Source organism: Mustela lutreola, chromosome 9, assembly GCF_030435805.1.
Source record: "Mustela lutreola isolate mMusLut2 chromosome 9, mMusLut2.pri, whole genome shotgun sequence".
Classification (NCBI taxonomy): Eukaryota; Metazoa; Chordata; class Mammalia; order Carnivora; family Mustelidae; genus Mustela; species Mustela lutreola.
The window spans coordinates 23,840,933-23,867,005 of NC_081298.1; the positions used below are offsets into that span (position 1 = coordinate 23,840,933).

A 26,073-nucleotide genomic window follows, 5' to 3' on the forward strand; every position below is an offset into this window, starting at 1 on the left:
TGAACCATTTCCTCTCAGGTTGCCAGCACTGGCTCTTCAAATTTGACTTATGATTGCTAGTCTACTAGATGTATCATTGCACTGTGAAGTTTTGCTTTGTTCTCGTTCTTGATTCTGTTGAATCCAAGAATTTTTCCACATAACAATATGCTGTTTGCATTTCCTTTATTCATATTTACAGTTCATTCTTTACAAAGTCCGAGCCCTTAGAGGAATGCATATAACCAGAATTTTTGTGCCACTAGTTATCAAATAAATACTATTAAAAATATATTTATTTGTATGCATGAACTGACTAAAAATTAAAAAAAATTTTTTTTAAGATTTTGTTTATTTATTTGACACACACACACACAGACAGCGAAAGAGGGAACACAAGCAGGGGGAGTAGGAGAGGGAGAAGCAGGCTTCCTGACAAGCAGGGAGCCCGATGCAGCGCTCGATCCCAGGACCCTGGGATCATGACCTGAGCCGAAGGCAGACACTTAACGACTGAGCCACCCAGGTGCCCCTTAAAATGGTTTGTTAAGCCAATTTCTAAATATTGCCTTTTGTAAAATCATTTTTGTTTAAAACTCATATTTCCTCCTGACATCAATAGTCAGTACAGCTGAGTCATGGAATTGAGTCAGTCACCTTATTCAGTCTCTTCTCTGTGCCTCAGAATGGGGATAATATAATACTAGTTACTGCAGAGGGTTAACACATCAAGTAGTAAAACAGAGTATAAGAGTTCATGGAAAGGACATGGTCATCAGTCTGAGGGTATGTGGGGTGATAAGAGAGGGAAAGAAAATAATTCATTTTCTAGAGTCAAAGAAACTATAAAAACTAGTTTGTACTTCTTCCTTTGATACTATAAACCTACCTCCATTCTTCTGGTGGAAATCTCTAGAGGGTACCGAAGGCAGGTTGCAGACAAGCTAATGTCTGATCAGTGCCAGAGGCAAAGTTGTTTTTCTCTTCCCAGGAAGAGACCCAGGAAGGCTTCAGGGTCAAAGGCAGGGGATGCTGCATCCGGATCCCTGGTGGGTCACTTATGAGAATGGTAGCTTACGCTCATCTCTTCCTGTCCCCAACAACTTTATTTCTGACCTTGGCTTATGGCCTGGTTTCAAATTGGAGAGAAGCTAAACTGTTATGATTTGATAGCATTCAGAATAAAATAGAGTCACTTTAGGGCACAGCACCTAGAGGCTACAGTGAAGGATATGCCAAGTGCATAGGACCTCCAGGCTGAAGCTATGGGGCTGGCAGAGGGAGGCTGATGGTGCAAATTGGGAAGTTTCTTGTTCCCTCCTTCCTTTTGCTTGGGATTCCTAAGTCTTGGGCCCCCCTTCAATGACTTGAGGTTCTTAGTTTGTTTGAAAGAAAGTAATAGAAACCAGGAGGAAATAGCTTATGAGTGTTCTTATGGTTTGTGCTTTAACCCAATCTGACCTTCTTTTGTCTGAACTGTGTCAGAAGTCCTGTGATTTCTATACTTTCTGGAGCCTGGAGCAGCAGGTCACATGATATTAACTTGCACCAAAGGAGCCAGACCCAACCAGGTCTTCTTTTCTTTTCTCTTCCATCCTTTCTTTTCCTTTCTTTCCTTTTTTTCTTCTCTTTTCTTTCTTTCCTTCTTTCTTTCTTTTTTTCTTGGTTCCTTTCTTTCTCTCTCTCTCCCTCTCTCTTTTAATGTTTTGTTTATTTGCTTGAGGGACAGAGTGTGGGTGTGCACTGGAGCACAGGCAGGAGGAGGTGAGAAGGTGGGAAGAGAGGGGCAAAGGGAGAGAGAGAATCCCAAGCAGACTCCACGCTGTGAGCTGAGCCGAATGCAGGGCCCCATCCTATGATCCTGGGATCACAACCTGAGCCAGAATCAAGAACCAGATGCCTGGGACGCCTGGGTGGCTCAGTTGGTTAAGCAGCTGCCTTCAGCTCAGGTCATGATCCCAGTGTCCTGGGATCGAGTCCCACATCGGGCTCCTTGCTTGGCAGGGAGCCTGCTTCTCCCTCTGACCCTGCCTGCCACTCTGTCTACCTGTGCTCGCTCTCATTCTCTCTCTCTCTGACAAATAAATAAAAATTAAAAAAAAAAAAAAAAGAACCAGATGCCTAACTGGCTGAGCCGCCTGGGTGGCCCCCAACCAGCTCTTTCTTGATAACTGTGTCCTTCCCCAAGCCTTCTTTGGGACCTTATCTGGAATTTTCATATCTTACTCTCTTTCCCCAGCAACATCCTGTTGTCTCTGCTGCTTCCAGGAGGGGGCCAAGGCAAAGGTGGCAATGCTGTTAGCTTCCTTTCTCTTTAGAATAGATGACAATGAGTGTGCGTGCGTGACCATGCAATTGCAATGAACTTTTCCACCAGCTTTGTTGCCTCTAATATACCTATCATGTAAAAGACATCTCTTGGGTCTCCTCCTGTTAGTCTAAGAACTTAGGTATAAAAACTTTGGTTAGGTTTCAACCTCCTTAAGAGTTTTGAAATTTTTTTCCTGCTAATTGACTTTTTGTCTTTTTCACCATATCTGAGAAAGAAATGGTTTCTGTATAGAAAATTCTTTTCTTTTCTTTTTTTTTTTAAAGATTTATTATTTATTTGAGAGAGAGCATGAACAGGAGAGGTAGGGGGAGAGGAAGAAAGAATCTGAAACAGACTAGGCACAGAGCACAGAGCCCGATGCGAGGCTGAATCTCACGACCCATGAGATCACAACCTGAGCCGAAACCAAGAGTCGGATGTTCAACCAGTTGCACCACCCAGGCGCCCCTAGAAAATGCTTTTCTTCCTAGTGCCTTAGAGAGTTGGGGGAGGGAGATAATTACACATTTCTCCCCTTTCTTGTTACAGTTAGGCTTTTCTTAAGCAGTCTGAGAACTCTCTTACTTCCCTAAATTTCTTTATACATTAGCAACCATAAAACTTCTGGGACATAACTATAGGTTATATTTTGCAGGTTGAGAGGATACAGACTATGGACTCCATCTGGCCCACAGAGGTGTTTTATTCGACCATGCTGTTTAATTATTTTAATTAGTTGTCAGCATTTTAAAAATTCATGTTAAAAATTTATATTTCTAGCTTCTTTTAGAAAATTGGGAGATCTGTCTCCTTTAGACAAGGTATGCCGTCTTCACAGTTAGGCATAGGCCCTATGCTTCATTTCTATTACCCTTCACTCGTTTGTTACCTACATGGCTCCTGTAGAAGTTTGAATGTGTGTGTGTGTGTGTGTGTGTGTGTGTGTGTGTGTGTGTGTGTGTGTTTATGTCCTCTAAAAGGTTTAGAAACAATGACCAACCCAGTGTCAATGAGTATCCTTGGGGTTCAGATTGTGACCTTACAATATCATTTTTACCCATTAAAAGAAATGAGTTTCTCAGAGAAATGGCTGATTCTGTGTTAGGGCAGGAAATACATAGGATAATCCTAGACCATTGTAAGACCAGATAATAAGGAAGCTATGAAAGGCTTCTAGGGTCATCTCTAAAGAACTCAGGATCCAGCTTGAAGAGGCTCCTGCTGACCAAAGATGGACAGTTTGAGTTTCGTTAGGATTAGAAGTGCAATGGATTGAAATCCATAATTACACTTAAATCCAGATATTCATAGTGATATTAAAAAGATCAATTGGCAGTTGGTCAAATTACGAGAATTGATAGAGAACCAATTCATTACCTTTCTGAAAACTGAAACGAAAAGGAAAAAATTAAGCATTTATCCTGTCTTTCCTATACCATTAGGCAACCATATAGTAGGTGAGCTACTGTATATTTCGGAGCTTGCAAATGGAGACAGATTGATAGCATAGCATCATTTTCCAACACCAGTGGATCTAGGCATTGAGTGTTAATAGCTACTAACATGAAAAACAAACAAAAATCAGGCCTCCTGAGAAAAGAACACACCACCACCAGGGTTTTGCCAAAGGGATAAAATCTGAAATTGATCACGCCTCAGGATCCAGCTGCCAACTTGCAAGAAATACTGAAGACAAAGACAAAGTATGTAATTAGCAAAAACCAAACTGTGGGAAGTTCTAGGTTAAATACAGGTTCTTCAACCTATGAATTGTAGGGGGGCATGAGTGGAATGAGTTGGAGGATCTGTAAATTAAGAGACTTAAAAATTGGGACACCTGGGTGACTCCGTCAGTTAAGTGGCTGTCTTCAGCTCAGGTCATGATCCCAGGGTCCTGGGATCGAGTCCCACATTGGGCTATCCTTGCTTAGCAGGGAGCCTGCTTCTCCCTTTGCCTCTGCCTGCCACTCTGCCTGCTTGTGCTCTCTCTTTCTGACAAATAAATAAATTTTTTAAAAAAGAGAGAGAGAGAGACTTAAGAAGTTGTATTAAATTAAAAAAAAATAGACAAGGGATGTACATTTTGATAGAAAACCATTAAGAAATGCAAGGAAGTGAGTACTCTACAAGCCAGGATCAGTGGTGACTTTGGAGGCAGGAAGAGACTATGTTTGGCGCAGGGCACCAAAGAGAGAGTTGGAGAGTGGCAGGATAGTTCTTTGTTATAACCGTATGGATGTTTGTCTCATTCACTAGGTTATGTATTTGTTTTATGTGGTTTTCTGTATTTTGTATTTTATTTTACAATGAAAAGATTAAAAAAAAATGATCCAAATGTTTAAGGCACCATTCTCCCAACTCTTCAACTTAATCATTTCATTTTAAGTCAGCATTTGCTATTGAGAAAAAAAGGTGGGGAAAATGAATGCTTATCTGCTCACTGGGAACTGTGCAATGTGGACTTCTAGATTAAGTTTGGCTCCAGGGTTTATAAATAACAAGCCATCAAAGGAAGGATCACTTGAGTTTCTTTTTTAAGCATTTCACCGGAGTGCCTCACTTGGTGTAATGGGAATGGTCCTGAAAGATTACTTAATCTTTAATCAGACCCAGGTTTTATAAGTAGATTCGGGAAACATTCCACATGACATTGTATTCTCTGTTTCATAAAGCAAACCTGACCCGTAGACCAAGTCTAAACAAAGTTATACCTAAAATTTAATGCCTAAAATATGTGAAATGTAATTTTTACATCACAGATTTGCCGGGAAAAAAATCGGTTTCCACTCAAGCATCGACAGTAACACTTAAGGTCCAATAAAGCCCTGAGAACATGGCAGCAAACCAAAATTGGGGGGCTGCTAATGGATTTGTGAAAAGTGAAACCTTGTCTTCTGGGTCTGTGCTTAGGACTCTCCTCAGAGAGTGGCTTTTAACAGTCTACCTGATCAGTTCTTCATGGCTGTCTTTTTCACTTCCCTCCTCCCTTCTTAAATACCATTAAGCAGGGAAGAAGGGAAAAACAAATCAAAGGAACATTTTCACTTTTGAGGGTTTTTTTCCCTCCATCCCTGGGCTGTGGTTTCCTCCCTCCTTCGCTTCCTCCCTTCCCTCTATGCTAGAGGGCAGTGTTTTTCAGGAAGAAATGACGAGGATGATCCCCTCTAGAGGGAACTCAGAACCTGAAGTGCCGCCTTCTTTGACTTTATCTGTGGATGTCTCCCCTTTGTGGGATCCATTTTCCATCCCTAGAAAATACAACATTCTCTTGAAACTTTGTTGTTTTAGAGCAGCATTGTCAATAGAACTTCTTGGGATGGTGGAAATGTTCTGTATCTGTATATTGTCCATTGTCAAAATTATAAATAAACTTTAAAAAAAGAAGTAGGTGCAGTTGAAGTATTCAAAAGAAATGGAATTGAGGGGCACCTGGGTGGCTCAGTGGGTTAAGCCTCTTCCTCCGGCTCAAGTCATGATCTCAGGGTCCTGGGATCGAGCCCCTCATGGGCATTGGGCTCTCTGCTCAGCAGGGAGCCTGCCCTTCTCTCTCTGACTGCCTCTTCCTGCTTGTGATCTCTGTTAAAGAAATAAATAAAATCTTTTAAAAAAAAGAAATGGAATTGGTTGAACTATTTTTTTTTTTAAAGATTTTATTTTGGCGCCCCTGATTGAACTATTTTAGAGATGCTTATTGTACTTGCACAAAAGGGGTATAAGAATCTAGGAAGGCCTCGGGCGCCTGGGTGGCTCAGTGGGTTAGGCCGCTGCCTTCGGCTCAGGTCATGATCCCAGGGTCCTGGGATCGAGTCCCGCATCGGGCTCTCTGCTCAGCGAGGAGCCTGCTTCCCTCTCTCTCTCTCTCTGCCTGCCTCTCTGTCTACTTGTAATCTCTGTCTGTCAAATAAACAAATAAAATCTTTAAAAAAAAAAAAAAAAAAGAATCTAGGAAGGCCTGTAACTTCTTCCCTTGGACATGGTGCCCGAGGCTTCATTCCTAATCCATCCTCTAACCTTCTTGGGAGGATTTCTGGTTGCCTGGTGTGACTCCAAGGACAACAGATCTTCGCCTCTGGGATGTTATCATACTGTCATTTCTGCCTTGAGTGAAGCTTTTTTTATTTAAGTTTATTATTAATTTTTTAGTGATCTCTACACCCAACAAGGGGCTGTACACCCAACGTGGGGTTCACAACCCTGAGATCAAGAGCCACATGTTCTTCCAGCTGAGCCAGATTGGCTCCCCAAATGAAGCTTTTTTATAGTGGGTAACTGAAACAGCTAAAAGGGGAGGGAGCTGGGACTTAATGGACCTTCTAGAATGATTTGTGTGAAGTGCTTTGTGCCTACTTGCTGATGAATATTTGTTTAATAAATTTGTTAAGTATACCAGAATCTGGTCTAGAACTTGCTTTCTTTGCAGCCAGAGTCTAGAGCGGGAGCTAACCCTCATCCACCTCAAACTTATTTCATGGTAACCACTAAAGCAACTGAACTGCATACTTCCAAATACTTAAATGTATGTTGTGTAACTTTCACACACCCCACACACAAAAAATCCAATACTAATATTAGCCCATTGCTCACATTTTTCTGGCTTTGACCTAGAAAAAGGGGTTTCTTTAAATCAGTTCTTGTTGGGCGCCTGGGTGGCTCAGTGGGTTAAACCTCTGCCTTCGATTCAGGTCGTGATCTCAGGGTCCTAGGATTGAGTCAAGCATCGGGCTCTCTGCTTGGCGGGGAGCCTGCTTCCTCCTCTCTTTCTCTCTGCCTGCCTCTCTGCCTACTTGTGATCTCTCTCTGTCAAATAAATAAATAAAATTTTTAAAAAATCAGTTCTTGTGTTCTTTTGACAAGCCTCATCTTTTTGAGCCTTTCCTTCCTTTCTTTCTGGTACCGCAAGACGTCCCAGGCTCATCTTGCATTTTTCCTGTCCCATCCCTGGAATCAACTGCTTCTTCGGGGACTCCTGGTTCCTTTTATTGGTGGATGCTACTTAGAAACCCAAGGTTATAGGTATACTTCTAGCAAACAGAGCTATGAAATACATGCATGTACACTAACTGCCCCCCCCAACATATCTGTAATTCTTTATCTTTCTGTCTCTTCCTACCAGTATCTGTTTATACTGATACCTGTGATTCTGTCCAATACCACAGAGTTCACTTTAGAGAGTCTTCCTTTTCCTTGTGTATAATTTCTTCCTCTAATGCTTAGAAGCCCAGCTTTCATTATTTGCAGTTCATTTGCTAGTATGTTCAGTTCTAGAACACGCGCAAAGTTGTTCTAGAATTGCTGTGAGAAATACCCGTATCAGAGATATTATCTCCTGACTTGATTATAACATGTACGTGTGGTCCTTTCTGTCGTTAGCATGACAGTGTTCTGTCAGGTTACTGTTTCTCAGAATCACTCACTAAGGTTAGTTGTTTTCTTCTCCTGTGTGGTCCTTCAGCGTAGTTATCTAATTTGTGATGTAGTTAAGCTCATGTATTACTGTTTGTATGATTTGGGATTTCCCCTACACCTTGGTTAGTTTTAATTTTTTATTATGGGGTATGTGAAAGGACTAAGAAATTGCTATGGTTCTAAGAATCAACTACACAAAAATATATTCAGAGAAATATCACCCTACCTTCATCCCCGCTATCTTGTTCTTTCCTTTTTCCTTCTTTCTCTGTCAGCCTAAGTAACTGTTTTTAGTTTCTGATTTATCCTTCGTGTGTTTCTTTTGCACAAATGTGCTTTGCTTTTTTTACTCTTATTTCCTGAAGGTCACTGCCGATTGATACATAGAGATCTTCATTCTTTTTTACAGCAGCGTAGTACTCCATTATATGGACATACCTTAGTTTGTTCAGCTTTTTCCTTTTGGGAATTTAGATTGTTTCTACTATTTTACAGTCACAGTTAATGCTTTATTTTTATTATTATTATTATTTTTTACAATTAATGCTTTAATGAGTAACCCTGTGTGTATGTATTTTCATATTGTCAGAAAGGTATCTTCAAGGTAGATTTCTAGAAGTAGAATTACTGATCCATAGGTAAGTATATATGTAGTTTTTTTTAGGTCTTTTCACAGTTCCCTCCACAGGGATTGTACAAATTTTTTATTCCCACCAATAATGTAGGATAGTGCCTGTTTTTCCACAGCCTTGCTAATAGAATGTATTGTCACATTACAAAATTTTTGCCATCTGATTATGAGAAATGGTATCTCAGTGTTGTTTTAATTTGCATTTCTCTAAATAGGAATAAGTTGGAACATTTTTTCATGTTTGTGGGTTACCTCTTCATTTTTTTCCTCTTCATTTTTCTGTTGGATTTAAGTCTGTTTTTCCTCAATTTTTAAGAATCCTTTATATATTATAACCCTTTGTCTGCAAATATTTTCTTCCAGTTTCTCATTTGTCTTTTTACTTATGGTGTTTTTCTTTTAACAGCTTTTATTTTTATCAAGATACAATTTACATAGCATACAACTTACCTACTTTAAATATATAATTCAGTGATTTCTGGATAGTCACAAAGTTGTGCAGCCATTACCACAATCAGTTCTAGAACATTTTTATCACCCAAAAAGAAACCTCATGCCCATTAAGTAGTCACTCTGTTTTTCCCCAATGCCTCTTCCCCCTCTAGCCGTAAGCAATCAATATTCTGCTTTTTGTCTTTATAGGAAATTTTATATAAAAGGAATCATACAATATGTGGTCTTTTTTTACTGATTTGTTTCACTTAGCATGAGGTTTTCAAGGTTCATCCCTGTTATAACATGTATTAGTACTTCATTCCTTGCATGTTTGTATTTCTATATGAACTTTAATCTTGTATAATTCCATAAATAGCTTGCAACATTTTTATTGGTATTGCATTATTACATTGAATTTATAAACTAAATTTGGAAGAACTGCCCTCTTTATAATATTAAGTCATCCTAAACAAGGACAGGGGATATCTGTCCATTTGTTCAAGTCCACCTTAGTGTCTTTCAGTAGTGTTTTAAAATTTTCCATGAATCGGTTTTTACACATTTCCTGTTAAGCTTAATTCTAAGTTCTCTTTTCCTTGGTGTTACTGTAAATGTGGTTTTCCTTACTATTGTGTCCTCTAATTGTTTATTATTAGTGCAGATAAAGGTTATTTGTATGTTAATTTTGTACTCTGCTCCTTCACTGAATTCTTTTATTGCTTGTTATTTTTGTCATAAGTTGTTGTTGCATATATCTAGACACTAATATGATTCCTTATTTTTAACCAGTTTGTGTTACATATATTAATAGCTTTTCTTATGTTGAAATAACCCTGAGTTTTTGGAATAAATCCAACCTGGTCATAACCCAACTTTATCATGTTTTGCTGAATTGTGATGGATAATATTTCATTAGCATTTCTGTATTTGTGTTGGTAAAGGGTTTTGGTATAAAGCTTATGATATTTGCTGTGAAAGAGTTAATGTAAGATTAGGATAACCTGCTTCTTGAATGTTGGTAGAACTTTCCTGTAAAACTGGCTGGGCCTGCTCTTTTCTTTATGGGAGAATTATTCATTACTAATTCAATTTCTTAAATGTTTATAGGACTGTTCTAATTTTCTGTTTCTTGAATTAGTTTTTCCATAATCTTTTATTTCATGCTTTAGAAAAGTTAAAAACTAATATAATGAGTACCTTTTATTTAGATAACCCAGTTCCTATTTTGCTACGTTTTCTTTATGTAGATATATAGACTTTTCTTCTTTTTTTCTTTACTGACTCATTTTCAGGGAAGTTACAAATTTATTAAAAATGTGCTATTCGTATTTCCTACTTGGTTACTGATTTTATCTGATCTACCATTCTGATGATGGTTATGTCTATTTTTCTTTTGAAGACCTGTCCGTGTTGGTTTTATATATTTTTAGACTGTGTTATTAGGTACATACAAGTTTAGAGCTGTTACATCTTTCTGATGAAACTTTCATCACTATGGAACATCTTTATTTTTGCAGTTCTTTATACATTAAAGTTTATTTTATCTGGTAACAGTATAACTAGACTAGTTTTCTTTTGGTTAGTATTTACCTAGCATAAGTAAATCCTTTTCAGTCTTTTTTTTTTTTTAAGATTTTTTATTTATTTGTTTAACAGAGAGAGAGAGAGACAGTGAGAGAGGGAATACAAGCAGGGAGAGAGGGAGAGGGAGAAGGAGGCTTCCTGCTCAACAAGGAGCCCGATGCAGGGCTTGACCCCAGGATCCCGGGAGCATGACCTGAGCTGAAGGCAGATGCTTAACGACTGAGCCACCCAGGCAACCCCCTTTTCAGTCCTTTGATTTTCAAAATTTTTCTGTGTCCTGTGCTTTGCAGAAGGGATTTTGGAGTTTAAGCTGATACTTTCCTTCTGCCCTTGACATCCCTAAATAGACCATTTTGCCTTCTCTCCTAGCGGCAGTACATACCTGTGAAAGTGAAGAGCAAAGCCTTCTGGATCTTCTCTTGGGAATATGCCATGATGTACGTGGGAAGTCTAGTGGTAATCATTTGCCTCTCCTTCTTCCTTCTCAGCTCCTGGGATTTCATCCCTGCAGTCTACGGCTTCATGTAAGTAATGACTTCATTAGAAAACTCTAGAAGCTAATTTGTTTTTCTCAGCTCCAGCTGGAGTCAGAGGGTGAGCAACCACAGGGAGCATCTCGACACAGTGGTCCTTGGACTTCAGCGTGCACCAGAATCACCTGCAGGGCTTCTTAACACCAGATTTCTGAGCCCAAACTCTAGAGGTTCTGATTAAGTAAATTTGGGATAGGAACCAAGAATTTACATTTCTGACTAGTTTTCAGGTGATGCTAATACTGGAACACACTTCGAGAACCACCTTCAATCTAGTGAGATTAAAGATCACTCTCTAGCAACATCTGAAGCAACGACCAGCCTCTGCCTGGAAGGGTTTGGTTCAGTCCCCAACAGGAATGGATGTATTCCTCTCCTGCAAGAGGGTCTCTAACAATTTTAAAATAAAGCCACCTTCCATGCACCAAACTTGTAGAGAGAATCAGAATGAAGTATGAATTCTGCAGACATTTCCCAGTGCTTTCTGTATGGTATGCTGAGGAGGATGGTCGCTGCCCAGACCTCAGGGAACATACAGCCCAGTTAGGTGTTAGACAGTTAAACCTGTCAGGGTGGGGAAGGTATATGGAGTGGCAGACTCTGCTTTGGGATTCTGGACTGCTAATTTGTTTTAAATCCTGGCGGAGCATGGCTATTAGCTCTCCGTGCTGTTTCTTAGATAGGAATTTGTATTGCTGGTAAAAAGCTTTCCCTGGTTTTTTGCTGACCCATAAACGGTGTTTTTTTTTTTTCTTTCTTTTTTTTTTTTTGACTGTATTCTTTATTTCATTTTACAGAAAAGGAAATGTGGTCACAGCATGAGGCAAAGACTTGCCTTGGGTGGAGGCCTTGGGGTCAGTGAACTCTGACCATGAGCCAGGGCATATTTCTCCCTTCTCTGTGCTCTATTTGTTGCCCTTTTAAAATTGTGAATTGACCTTAGTTTCAGCTCTGTTTTTTAAAATAAAACATATCATGTAAATTTTTAGAAGAGCCAGAGTGACAACCAGTCTTTATCTGATATAACTAGACAAAAAGTTTTCCAGTGAAACCCTTTTTTCCTCAAATGAAATCTGGGATCCTAGCTGGAACCTGCTGATGCTTCTGCAAGGCCCCAGAAGTCACTGTGGTATCAGGCCCTCGGTTTCTGGCTGCAGAGCCAGCCGTGTGGCTGCAGAGCAAAAATGGGGAGCAGCAGGGTCTTGAGCTTGCTCCTGTAGAGAAGTCTCTGGAATGCCCCCAAATAGAGATTGTTTGCTTAAAACCCATTCCTCTTTTGTTACAGTCCTGAATATCTCCTAAATTTAAACATATGTATTTTAGTCCCTAAAAGAAGGACTGGTCTTTTGAGTTCTAGCCTGAATGCTGCCTCATTTCAGATCTTTGATGCACACCAGAGTTTGGTTCAGCTGATATTTGTTAAGGGTTATTATTTTCTGTTTCTCTGCCTCTTGTTTTTATTAATTATCTATATCCAGGGTGCCTGAAGAGCGCCTCACATCCTGATCTCAGTGGGGACAGTCATCCTTGGCTGCCCAGTGGTGACCAAAATCTTTAGGAGAAGACCAGGTCAAAGCAAACCATTTACAATTTGGCTTTCTTTTTTTCTCTCCCTTTGTTTTCTTCATTCCAGACTTTCTGTTCCAGATCTCACTCCAAACATTGGTCTTTTTTGGTACTTCTTTGCGGAGATGTTTGAGCACTTCAGCCTCTTCTTTGTATGTGTGTTCCAGATCAACGTCTTCTTCTACACCATCCCCTTAGCCATAAAGCTAAAGTAAGTGGTTGGACCTGCTGCTGCTTTGTCCATGAGCCATTGGTAGTCTTACCAGGTGCCTTTCTAACCGGGGAGCATCTGCTGTCAGGGTTATGCCATCTCTGTCCAGGGGACCCTGCCCTTAATGGGCCCCGGTTCCCATAGCCATAGCCAGCAGTAGAGCCACACACAAGTACAGGCTGCAGGAAGGATGCTTCGTAGCACCCTGGTGTTTCCCCAGGCTTCACTCTGAGCCCATGTGCTACTGAGCCCACTTCTTATTTTGGATAAGAGGAAGGCTTTGGTGTTGGAAGATGTCTTTGGAAAACATGGTTCTTTTTTTTTTTTTTTTTTTTTTTTTTTTTTAAAGATGATTTATTTATTTATTTGACAGACAGAGATCACAAGTAGGCAGAGAGGCAGGCAGAGAAAGAGGAGAAAGCAGGCTCCCTGCTTGAGCAGAGAGCCCGATGCGGGACTCGATCCCAGGACTCTGAGATCATGACCCGAGCTGAAGGCAGAGGCTTTAACCCACTGAGCCACCCAGGCGCCCCGGAAAACATGGTTCTTGTTGGGTGTCCTCCATCTGTATCCCAGGGACAGTGGGGACTCAGGATGTATTACCTGTAGCTCTGTTTAATCTTCTGATCGATGTCCTTCAAAAAGCTTGTCTGTGGAGCTCTCTTTTATAGTGTAAGAAAGCTAACATGTATTGAGCCTGACTCCAGCCCAGCCCTTTTTAGGCTTTTTTTTTTTTTTTAAGGTTTTTATTTATTTGACACAGAGGTGAAGTGTACAAGTAAATAAAGAGTATAAGTGCAAGAGCAGCAGGCAGAGGGAGAGAGAGAAGCAGGCCCTCCGCTGAGCAGGGAGCCCAAAGCGGGGCTCCATCCCAGGACCTTGGGAGCACCACCCGAGCTGAAGGCAGCAGCCCAAGCGACTAAGCCACCCAGGTGCCCCCTTTTTAGGCTTTCTGAAAAGCATTTCTTGGAAGTAGGCATCATTTTATTATCATCACTTCCATTTTATAGTTGAGAAATGGACATTCAGAGAAGTGGAACAATTTTCCCAGAGTCACACAGCTAGGAAGTAGGGGAGCTGGGATTCAGACCTCTGTTTGTTTATCTCCAAAATCTATACTCGTCTCCCTGCACCGTGCCAAACTCCTGAGAGAGATCACTTAGCATCTAGAAATTGCTCTATATTTTTTTTTAAAGATTTTTATTTATTTGACAGAGATCACAAGTAGGCAGAGAAACAGGCAGAGAGAGAGAGAGAAGGAAGCAGGCTCCCCGCTAAGCAGAGAGCCCAATGCAGGGCTCCATGCCAGGACCCTGCTCATGACCTGAGCCGAAGGCAGAGGCTTTAACCCACTGAGCCACCAGGCGCCCCTGGAAATTTCTCTATTATCCTGGCTTCAGAGAAGGGAAAACAGGCGCTGACACATAGTCCGGATGATGGTCCTGGGTGCCTGAAGAGCCCCTCACCTTCTGATCTCAGTGGGGGCAGTTGTCCTTGGCTCCTGGTCCAGGGAGCCTAGAAGGGAATTTGGTTTAGAGTTCAAGAGCCTGAGTTCTCTGTTCTAACCTTCCTGCCAGTCTTCTTGGCCAGTGTACCAATGCACATGGCTCCCATTCTATAAAAGCTCAGAGCTCATGCCTCCTTCCCGTAATATAGCCTTGGCCTGGCATCTGACAGAAAACCTTCCTTGGCCTTGCAGTTTCCAGAACTCTGGCAGCCTTGCCGAGCCAAGCTCTCCAGCCGTCTGTTGTCCCCAGTCGCTGCCTTTGTTTTGGTCAGGGCTAGCCGCTGGGCTGAGAGAAGCAAGGAGCCCGGAACACTTCTCCTCACTCTGTGTAGCCCGTTTCATTGTCTGCATGTGAAAGACCACAGGTGGCTCCTGGGTACACAACTGCACCACTGGCATGTGACCCCCACCGCAACCTGCCCCTGGTCAGGGCTTCAAGGGTGTAGGGACAGACAGAGAGTATGAAGTGACCTCCCCTGTTGTCGCCCTCCTGAGCCTGGAACGGAAGCTCTACTAACTCTCCAGCCCCCTGTGGTAATTGCTTCCAGTGCCAGCCTTGTGGGAGCAGAGCCCTTCGGGCCGCCTCTCTCCAGACAATCCTGCAGGAGGTTTGGGTCTCCATATTTCTTGTCACTGTATTTTCACAGGCCCTTTCATAGAAATGTTGCAATTCTTTCTTACCAGCTATCTAAAAAGTCCACAGCCAGTGATTTGGCTTATCTTTAGGAAGATGCTCACTGCGCTAGCTGGACCCTTCTAGAGCCTACAGGACTGTGAGACTTCGCCAAGCTGAGTCTGAGGCATTTGCTGGGTAAAACTGCTCAAGTGTTTAGGGTGTGTACATGTTTGTCTCCACATCTCAGACTGACACCCACTGAGTCACCCTGACCTTTGACCTGCAAGACAAGAATACCACTAATCTCTGAAGAAAACCTTAATGAGCTGGACACCCAGGTACTGCGCAGAAGCAGGCCATATGCAGTTGTTCAGGTACAGCTGAGGAGGATGTAGATCTGGCCTCTTCTGTTGGCTTCCTTTTAGCACTTGGTCAGCTCTCGGCGGAACACTGGAGATGGAGCTCTGTCCCCACCCTTCCTGTCGAGAGCTGTGATCGGCTAGGCACTCAGGAGAACAGTACTGGTGATGCTTAAGAGTTCTGGAAATAAACAGCCCCACTGCTTACTAACTCCCCTACCTTCTCGGAACTTCCGTTTCCTCGTCTGCCAAGTGTGGGTGACGGTACTGCCTACTTTGAGGAGTAGCGGATGCACAATAGGGATCACACGTGATGGCACAAGGGAAGGGCCCCTGGGACGGAACTTGGCAGAGTGAGGGTTTAGGAAATGGTAGCCATTTTTGTTAGTTTAAGGTAGCAAGATCTTCCGGCACCTAAGGGCTGAAAAGCTGCCTTCAGCAATCAGTTCTCTTTCTGGAAGGGAGTTCTTCATAGCTAAGCGTCTGGAGACTAGACTGACGGTACTGTCAGAGGAGAAGAGTGTCAGCAAGGAGGCACATCCTGCCCTGGTCCGGTTGTCGGAGAAGCCTCTGGCGAGGGAGAGGCTGCTGGATGACTCTGACAAGCAGCCATTAGAGCCCAGTAATGAAGCTGACTTCATTTGTTTTCTTCCTCAGTGGCTCCTGGGGGAAGGCCCGGAGCTGGGATGGGGGTAGGAGGATGATGGGCTGTTTCTCTAGTGTTTGCTGGGCCCTCACACCCCCACTTCTGGATATCTCTGGGTCCCCACGGTTTTCTGCTGTATTACTCAGTCTGGCCCCCATGTCTTGTGGGCAGCAGAGCCAGCCCCAGCCTGAAGTTCCCTGGAGAGTATTTTTGGGTTCAAGGGATGGGGTTACGAGTCCCTGGGGTGGACCTGGTTCCTGACTGATCTCTCCCTCTCTCTCTGCCTGCCCTGCCCCTCCCCAGGGAGCACCCTATCTTCTTCATGTTCATCCAGATTGCTATCATCTCCATCTTCAAGTCCTACCCAACGGTGGGGGATGTGGCCCTCTACATGGCCTTCTTCCCCGTGTGGAACCATCTCTACAGATGTGAGTACTCCTACCTCCAAACCTCTGGTGGAAGATTTGTGTCAGCCTGGTCCCTGGATGAAATGGCCAGGGAAAAAGAAATTGATAGGCATTTGCTTAGCATCTGCTGTGCTAGCAGCACCAGGAGAGCAACAGTGACCTGAGTGTCTATCTGCCTGCTAGGTACGATAGACTTGTGTTGGTAATAATAGTAAGCAGCATTTCGGGGGCGCCTGAGTGGCTCAGTCAGTTAGCAACTGCTTTCAGCTCTGGTCAGGTCATGATCTCCAGGTCCTGGGATCGGCCGGGTCAGCTCCCTGCTCAGCAGAGTCTGCTTCTCTCCCTCTGCCCCTCAACCCTCTGCTCGAGCTCACTCATGCTCACTCTCTCTCTCTCAAATAAATAAACCCTTTTTATATTTAAAAAAAAATTTTTTTAAAGATTTTATTTATTTGACAGACAGAGATCACAAGTAGGCAGACAAGCAGGCAGAGAGAAAGAGTGGAGGAATCAGACTCCCCGCTGAGCAGAGAGCCCAATGCAGGGCTCGATCCCAGGACCCTGAGATCATGACCTGAGCCAAAGGCAGAGGCTTTAACCCACTGAGCCACCCAGGCGCCCCTCTCAAATAAATAAATCCTTTTTAAAATGCTGCTTATTTTATTTCTAAAAATATTAATTTGAGAGAGAGAGAGAGAGCGGGGCGGTGGGCAGAGGGAGAGAATCTTAAGCAGACTCCATGCCGAGTACAGAGCCTGTCAAAGACTGAGTATAGATCCCACAACCTATAAGATCATGATTTGAGCAGAAGAGCTGAAACCAAGAGTCTGATGTTTAACTGACTGAGCCAGCCAGGCACCCCAAAATAACCACCATTTTTTGAGCACCTACTCGGTACCCAGCTGGCCACTGTGGTTCTAAGAGTGTTACGTGCGTTAGGTCAATTCATCTTCACACCAGCCTTGGTTGAAAATATTGTCACTTAGGGCGCCTGGGTGGCTCAGTGGGTTAAGCCACTGCCTTCGGCTCAGGTCATGATCTCAGAGTCCTGGGATCGAGTCCCGCATCGGGCTCTCTGCTCAGCAGAGAGCCTGCTTCCCTCTCTCTCTCTCTGCCTGCCTCTCCATCTACTTGTGATTTCTCTCTGTCAAATAAATAAATAAAAATCTTAAAAAAAAAAAAAAAAAAGAAAGAAAATATTGTCACTTGTTCAAGGTTATGTGATAGGTAAGTGGAAGGGCTGGCTATGAGCCTCTAGCTAGTCCTGTCCAGTAGGACTTTCTGTGATAATGGAAACATCCTGTATCTGCATAGTCCAATAGAACAGCCACTGGTGTGACTCAGAAACTCAATTTTTAATTGAAATTTATTTAAATTTAAGAAGTCACACTTGGCTGGTAGCTACTGTATTGGATAGTGGAACACTAGATCTTGGGCTTTGAACCATTTCCCAGCACTGCATCTAAAATGTCCACAAAAGACAGATGACAACACTACCCATCGCCTGCTCTGAAGACCTGTTTGGCTCTAGCCATCCCCTCCCCCAAAGAGGGCGTGCAGTGAGCTACTCCTCCTCCCTAGACCCCAAGTATTTTCCTCATTTGGACTCTTTTTTTTTTTTTTTTTAAGATTTTATTTATTTATTTAACAGAGAGAGACACAGTGAGAGAGGGAGCACAGGCAGGGGGAGTGGGAGAGGAAGAAGCTGGCTTCCCGCTGAGCAGGGAACCTGAAGCAGGGCTCAATCCCAGGACCCTGGGATCATGACCTGAGCCAAAGGCAGACGCTTAATGACTGAGCCACCCAGGTGCTCCCCGCAGTTGGATTCTTAGACCTCTGTGAGGGTTCTTTTCAGTGTAATGAGTTTCCTGAGGGTAGGCTTATGATTCACTCTACTCTGTGTCCCCAGCCCCCCAGGATCAGACCTGACCCACACAGCTCAGCAGGTGTTTCTGGATGGATTTTTAGGCCCCCCTAATAAAGAAGCAGTATCAGTGGCTCAACGCCACTTGATTCTCTAAACTAAAATGGGAGAAGAGCTGTGGGATTTTCCTTGCCTATAGTGGGTGCACAGCAAGATGTCAAGAATGAACTTGGGGAGGCTGGCTTCAGAGGAAGTAAATCTTCCTTGTTATTTGGGGCTGTCTCGGTGTCAACCAGGAAGTGAAACCAACCAACTGCTAGAAAGAAACTTACCTGTAAGTCGGGGCCTCTGAGCGAAGGTAAACAGCAGAGTGGGCGGGCTAAGCCTGGGCTGCCCTTGCAGGTGGTGATCTGTGGGGCGGTGACCAGTCTGGACTGACCGGGAGAAGGAAGTGGCATCTTCTGCCTGTGACATCCTCATTGCACAGATAAGAATCATCCAGTCCAGTGGGCTCAGAGTCAGCCTGGTGCCCCTCAGCAGAGTGGCCAGTGACAAGTCATGAGGCCACCAAACATGTCAACATGCCCCAGATTGTGACAGGGTGGGTCTTGGGTACATTGATCCTCTTTCCCCAAAAGTAGAGTCCTTGTTTTCTTGGCTGTCTGTCCCACACAGGATACTTCTTGCCCTTGGTTAATCCTTCATCCCTGATTGCTGAACACAGCCTGGAGCCAGAAAGTCTTGAATCTGGATCCTGGTTTTCGCATTACTAGCTATCTGTTTTTAGGAAAATCACCTAACCTTTCTGAGTCTCTTGGTTTTTTTATCTGTCAGATAGGGAGAATATCTTCCATGGGTGTTTTAAGTTTGAGAAAGGATATATGTACAGAGAGCACTCCGGTTATCTCCGATAATAATCATGCAGGGGCCCCCTGCGTTCTTCCATGATCAAAGCTTCAAGCTAAGTAGTCAGAGTCACTCCAAGTCACTGGAATAAACATATTTTTTCAAAACTTGAAATAAGCTATTTTATGCCCCTCGGGGTTGAGGCAGAGAAAATAAGGATGAGGTTTCTAGAAACTTTGATGATCTAATCGCTGCTGTAGCTGGCTGGTTGGGCAAGCAGTCTACAGTTCAGCTTGATAGAAGGTCCCACACAGAGCACTGGCTGCCCGCCTCGATGGCTGGCCCATGTGGCAGGGAATACTTGTGCTCAGGGTACCCGTGTGGGGCAGGACGTCCATGCGCCTTGCATTCAGCCCGGAGCACCGCCAGCCGAGTCCTCCCGACCTGTGCGCCGAGACTTGGAGCAGTCTGTAAGTCTAGGCTGGACTTAGAGTGTGGTTAAAATTCAGCTTAAACATTAGTTGCCAGTGCTAACAGGCCTGCTCACACACACCTTTTTGTTTTCCTATCCCAGCCAGTGGGAGGAGAAGAGGTGTGTGGGCCCTGCCAGGAATGGAGGCCCCAGAGGCGGGGACTCTGGTGCTTGGGGCAAGGATGAGTCATAGGGACACACAATCGTGGTGTCAGGGAGCAGCCTGCTGGCAGAGCCCATGCTGGCCTGCGATGGTCCCGCTCAAAGAGCTTGTGTGTATGTGTGTGTGTGTTTTGTTTTGTTTTTATTAACTTTTGTATAAAGATAAAAGCATATGGATTAAAAAACATACAAATCTAGAGAATAATAATAACACAATAAGCACCTTTGAAGCTCCCAGGTCCCTTCTGTGCTCCTCCCAGTGGGATTGGATTCAAGTGGAATTTTTTTTGTTAGAAGATTTCCTTTCTTTCTTTTTCTTTCTTTCTTTCTCTTTCTTTCTTTCTTTCTTTGAGAGAGGAGAGAGAGAATGAGTGAGCACTAGCGGGCGAGCAGTGGTGCATGGGAGGGAGAGGGAGAAGCAGACTCCCTGCTGAGTCTGACAGGGGGCTCCATCTCAGGACCCTAAGATCATGACCTGAGCCGAAGGCAGCCGCTTAACCCACTGAGCCCTAGAATTTTATTCCTAAACGCCTGAGGCTCAGAGAGGGAAGGGGACTTGCCTGAAGTTTCAGTTTGCCAGTGACAGAGGCAGAGACTGGATAAGCCACCCTGCAAGTGTGGTGAGGACTCCGATTCCATCTGACCCCGTAAGTCCAATGAAGGGTGAGCCTTCCGTCTCATTAGGCCCAGGTCATCTCTGACATCTCTGACACCTGGTGCCTGGAACAAGCTGTCCTGTGCCCCAGGCCCCCAGCACCGTGTGCTCTGGCGTATGGCTTTAATCCTCTGGCCTGTCAGCCAGCAAGAGTGAGTAGCAGCTCCCTGTTCCTGCAAAGGTCACCACAGGGCAGAAGCCAGCTGGATGCTGGTGACAGTTCCTCCAGGCACATGGGAATGTATCTTTGCAGCTGTCTGTAATTGCAGCCAGGAGCTGCATGGGAGCCTCTCCCAGACTCTGTGCACTTTGTCACCTTCTCGTTGACCTGTCTGAAATCCAGAGTGGCTAGAGGCAAGGAACGATGACCTACCTGGGCGGTCAGGCCACAGGAGTTTTGTTTGAGGAGTAATATATATCTTTTTCAGCAAACTAATTTCCAGGGGGTCAGAAAGAACCAATGAAAGGAGCATCTGACTCTTGGTTTCAGCTCAGGTTGTGATCTCAGGGTCGTGGGATTGAGCCCTGCCTTGGGCTCCACACTCATAACGGAGTCTGCTTAAGACTCTCTGCCAGGGCACTTGGGTGGCTCAGTTGGTTAAGCATCTGCCTTCAGCTCGGCGCTTGATCCTGGGGTCCTAGGATGGAGCTCAGGGCTCTCTGCTCTGCAGGGGCCCTTCTTCCTCTCCCTCAGCCTGCTTGTGTGCTCTCTGTCAAATAAATAAAATCATTAAAAAAACCCCAAAAACAAAAAACCTCTGCCTCTTAGCCCTCTCCCCTAAAATAAATAAATAAATCTTAAAAAAAAAAAAAAAAAAAAAAAAAAAGGAACCACTAAGAACTGTACATAGTGATGTGGGAGTAGAGGAATGGCAAAAAGGTTTGTTCTCCTTTCTTGAGATTGTAACGTGTTTTCTAATAGTAATTCTCAATGCAAGTATCCCTTTTCCCAGACTTCCCGATGGGAGCAAATAAGTCTCAGGAAGGCTTGAGTCAGGGCTTTACCCTCTCAGCTCAGGACAGAAAAGAGGACCCCACAAGCCCTCCAGGCCAGTGTTTCCAAATTGTGGGAGTTCACAGACCACTAATACTTTTTTTAAAACTCTGGTGACAGAGTTGCCAACTTCTTATTTTGCTGAAGACATTAGACTAGTCAACTGCCAGCCATTCATCCCTGTTTCACGAAAGAAAAGACTTTTTCCACAAGAACAACAACCAGCAACAAAGAGATACCTGTCCCTTCTCCTGAATCTTGAGTTCGAAACATTCACCTTTAACTAGAACTCTGAATTACTTAGTTCTGGTTATCATCACCATGACACAGACCAGTGAAATCTCTGTTGCAGACTGGTCTGGGCCTCTTATTTGCCAAGGGTTTGCAGCTGTAATCCCGTGGTTTGAAGCTTTGGCTGCATATTGGAATCACCAGGGAAGCTGTTACAAAGGACTATGGATGCCCAGGCCCCACCCCTAGAGACTCTGATTGACTCAGACCAGGTGGGGCTCCCCCGTGATCTTACTTTGCAGCCAGAATTGAGCCTTGCATGTGTAATCCAGTCCCCCTTCCGATGCATGAACCCCTGGTATAGCAGTTCTACCAAGTGTCTGTACAACCAAGACAAACAACCTAAATGTTCTGGGAGGTTCCCCATCTCTGAAATCTCCCCAAACTCTGATTTGGAAGAAGGGATTTCCTGAAGGTCAGGGTCAGAGAGGGGAAGGGAACTTCTGTACATTAAGTGTCTGCTGGGATACAGATCCATTGGTAAATTTTTGTTTGTTTGTTTGTTTTAAAGGCATTCTTTTCATTAGTTTAAGTAATACTTACTAGTTTCTTTAAAAATACAATAACGTGTAAAGAAAAAGATAAACATAGCATATAATCCTACTGTTAGATTCCCCTTAATAAGTTAAAGCGGGGGGGATCGCAGTGCGACAGGCAGATTAATGCTCCCCTCCCCACAAAGATATCCACATTGTCCCCAGAACCTGTGAATATATTACTTTATGTGGCAAAAGGATTTAAAGTTAAGGATGTTCAGATGGGGAGATTAGCCTGGAGGCTTATCTGCAGGGAGGCCCAGTGTAATCCACAAGGGCCCTTAAAAAAGTAGAAGGGCTTGGAGGCAGGGGGCACGTGGTGGGGATCTCTTCCACAGTTTTGCTGTGAACCAAAAACTGCTCCAAAAACTAAAGTCTGTTTTCAAAAAAAAAAAAAAAAAAAGTGGAAGAGGGAAGCAAAAAGAGGTCAGCGTGCTGTGGCAGAGGAAGGACTTACTCTGGCCTTGCTAGATGAAGCGGGAACGGGGTTGTGAGGCTAGAATGCAGGAGGCCCCTCCTCGCTGCGCAGGCCCACGGATAGCTTCTCCCCTGGAGCCTCCAAGAGGGCCCAGGGCTCTGCGGATGCCTTGAATTTAGCCTATGAGACCCATCTTGGACTTCTGACCTCCAGAAATGTAAGATAAACTATACATTTTTTTTTTAATTTTTTAATAATTTCTGTACTGAATGTGGGGCTCAAACTCAACCCCAACTGTATACTGTTTAAGCCACTTAGGTCGTGGTGATTTGTTACAGCAGCCATAGAAAATACTCAGGAATACATCTGCGCCAGGTTTTTTGCACATCTTGTTCAATCTCTGTAAGCCACCGGAGGGTAGGCGTTTTAGCCCTACTCTGGAGATGGGGAAACTGAGGCTCAGAGAGGCTTAGTGTCAGAGCAATGACTTTAACCAAAGTCTTTGTCTTTCTAAGGCCAAGTTTGGGCACGCTGTCCTGATCCTTCCCCTCCACCTGCGGGTACCAACAGGAGGGTCTGGGCCTCTCAGAGAGCTTCTTCCCTGGTGGGAATTCTGTAATCCCTCTGGGGATGTTGGGGGACCAAGTCAGACAGAGAGGGTATCAGAAGAGTTTTTCAAATCATGTAAGGAAAAGTGAAGGACATTTGAAGAGAATGGCAGGGAACCTAAGACATGAATTAAGGAAAATGGAAAAACGTGTTCCTAAGACCCAGGGCTGTGGCACCGTAGAGATGCTCCGGGAGGCGGCGAGGTGCTCTAATTTCCATGCGTTCCCGCTGCTGTTTCGTCTGTGATACCATAAGGACAGACAGCACCCTGCTTCGGTGGAGGGAAGCGATTACCCTTGGACTCCCAGAGTGGGGGGGTAGAGGGCACTGTCACACTGAAATGCCCCAGTTGAGGTCTCCAGACGCCATCACAGACTCACGGACTCTAACCATCTAGGCCCATCTAGCCCTCTGCACCACTGGAAGGTGCAGAGACCAAACCTAGGACTTCCTACCGGCTTTGGGCCTGGACAGCCATTAACTCAAGGGCACCCCGGGCATCTTGGCACCCCGGAGCCTCTGAGTCTGGGGGTCGGAGGGTTGGAGAGATTTCTGCCTCTGAGCTACACCAGGCTCTGCCTGGGGCCTCTCTGTCCTGTGGGGCCATCCCCCCAAGAAAGGGTGCCAAGAAGAATCGGCATTGGGCTAACTGTGACCGTCTGTCTTTGCAGTCCTGAGAAACATCTTTGTCCTTGCCTGCATCATTATCGTCTGCTCCCTGCTCTTCCCTGTCCTGTGGCACCTCTGGATTTATGCAGGAAGTGCCAACTCTAATTTCTTTTATGCCATCACGCTGACCTTCAACGTTGGGCAGGTAAGAGTCCAGCGCTGCACGGGCACGGGGATTCATTTTGTAGCTTCAGACATACAACGAAGGCCATGGGTTCTGCAAACTAGGTGTTTGGATGTGAGGGAGAGGACCCTTCTTTCCCTGAATTAGCTCCTGGTCCAGCAGAGATTAAAGAAGAGAGCAGTAGGGGGCGCCTGGGTGGCTCATTCAATTAAGCGGCTGCCTTCAGCTCAGGTCATGATCCCAGGATCCTGGGATGGAACCCCCAGTCATCAGGCTCCTTGCTCGGCTTCTCCCTCTCTCTCTGCCCCTCCCCCTGCTTGTGTGCATGCTCTCTCTGTCTCTCACTCTCTATCAAATAAATAACTGAAATCTTAAAAAAAAAAAAAAAAAAAAAAGTGGGGTGGGGGCACCTGGGTGGCTCAGTGGGTTAAAGCCTCTGTCTTCGGCTCAGGTCATGATCCCAGGGTCCTGGGATCAAGCCCCACATTGGGCTCTCTGCTTGGCAGGGAGCCTGCTTCCTCCTCTCTCTCTCTGCCTGCCTCTCTGCCTACTTGTGATCTCTGTCTGTCAAATAAATAAATAAAATATTTAAAAAAAAAAAAAGAGAACAGTAGAAAAGCTGAATTCAGCCAGCATTTATTGGGCCCCGTGCTGAGCCATCACCCCCGTGAATTCTCCCAGCAAACCTGTGAGATAGTGTTATCACGACTTTACAAACAGCAACCTAGGCTCACTCACACAGGTTGTCTCTTGCCCAAGGTCGTTGGAGGAGTCAAGAACCAAATTAAGGGAAGTCTCCATTTATGGGGCTACCCTCTTTCTGTAATCCCACCTGAGCTGCGTGGCACTGTAGGGGGAGTGCGCTCAGAGGGTAGGGGGAGGTGGAGGAGAGACTTCCGAGACTGGGACAGCAGGAGCAAAGGCAGGGAGACGAGAACTAGTTCGGTCTAGCTGTTGGGTCCGTCAGAGCACAAATTGTGGGGCTGGGAGTGGTGGGTGAGGAGGCAGCAGGTGTCAGAGGACAGGTACCAGCTAGGAGCTCCGATCTTCCTCTGACCCAGGGGCTTCCTCCCTGGGGGCCACAGAGCAGTGGTTCTGAGCATCAGGGTGAAGGGGAAGTTGTTAAGAGTGCAGATGCCCTGTTAATGTGTAAATCCTATAGTTAGGTGGTGACTATCACAATTATGTGGCTTTGTCCAAAACAACCAACCAACCAGATTCCCTGACCCCCATCCCAAGAATGTTGAGCCAACAGATATGGAAAACAGAGTCAGGAATTTGTTTTAATAAGTTTCCACAGTGATTCTGCTACAGGTGGCCCAGCAAATTTCCCTGAAGCCCCCTTGGGTCAGCTCCATATTCCATGTGAGGTCTTATGAGAATCAGTTGTACCATTTCCATTTCAATTGCCGTTGGCACAGCCAGGCATTTCCTGTGCTTGATGGACCGGATGGGAAGCCAGGCAAGCTGGAGAGACTAATGATGCCAGTGACTGGTCCCCAGGGAGAGCCTTGCCTCCAAGGTTAGCTGCTGGGAAAGAAGAGGGGAGGAGTTTGGGCTGTCGGAGTGAGTGATGGGGCTGGTATTTCCTGTACAGACCTTTCTGGACAATTAATGTTCAGCCTGGCTATTTATCCTGGTTTGTGAACAGCAGGAAGGGAGATGGGGGGCCCTGTACCCTGGAAGGGACTGTCCTAGAGGGTCCATCCTATCTGTCACACACAGGTTATTCGTGGTGGACGCTCAGTTCCTCCTGTGTCCTGTGGAAACGGAAATGCACAGGATTCAACTTAATACTCGAGGAAATCCAAAAAGTTGTTCTCGCCCTTTCTTCTTGCTGAAATATCTTTAATTATCCTTGGAAACTGATGGCTGGCATGTGAGGGCATCGGTCCTGCCCTGAGCCCCTATGGGGCTTGGCAAAAGCTCCTCTGAAATGGTTCACAGCTTGTTGTCAGGTCATGAGTGTCAGGTGTGGGTCAGCGATACAGCTGCAGTGCTTCTGAGGTATTCCTGGAACTTACCAGATAACAGCTGCTTTCCCTTTGCCTGCCTATATGAGGGAAGGGTCTCCATCGATGGGAGGGGAGACGTTTGCAAGTGCTCGGGCCATCGGAGGGACGAGAGACTGGGCTGTTGGAAAACGGGGCTGGGGGTGGGAACGAAAGGCCAGCTAGATGGAGTGTGCTAGTTGGTGGCTGAGCTGTGGGAAAAAAACCAGGCTGAGTTCTTGGTGTTGTCT

General features: G+C 44.8%; 1 protein-coding gene across 2 annotated transcripts in view; it reads left to right on the plus strand.

Moving 5' to 3' along the window:
- The window catches only part of PIGU (phosphatidylinositol glycan anchor biosynthesis class U), a 90,926-nt gene that overhangs the window by 53,589 nt on the left and 11,264 nt on the right, over window positions 1-26,073 (plus strand). For both annotated transcript variants that reach the window (XM_059133465.1, XM_059133466.1), the window contains 4 exons: window positions 10,716-10,870; window positions 12,513-12,656; window positions 16,088-16,212; window positions 23,710-23,852. In XM_059133465.1, the coding sequence (XP_058989448.1) occupies window positions 10,716-10,870; window positions 12,513-12,656; window positions 16,088-16,212; window positions 23,710-23,852 (567 nt within the window). The remainder of the gene's footprint in view (window positions 1-10,715; window positions 10,871-12,512; window positions 12,657-16,087; window positions 16,213-23,709; window positions 23,853-26,073) is intronic.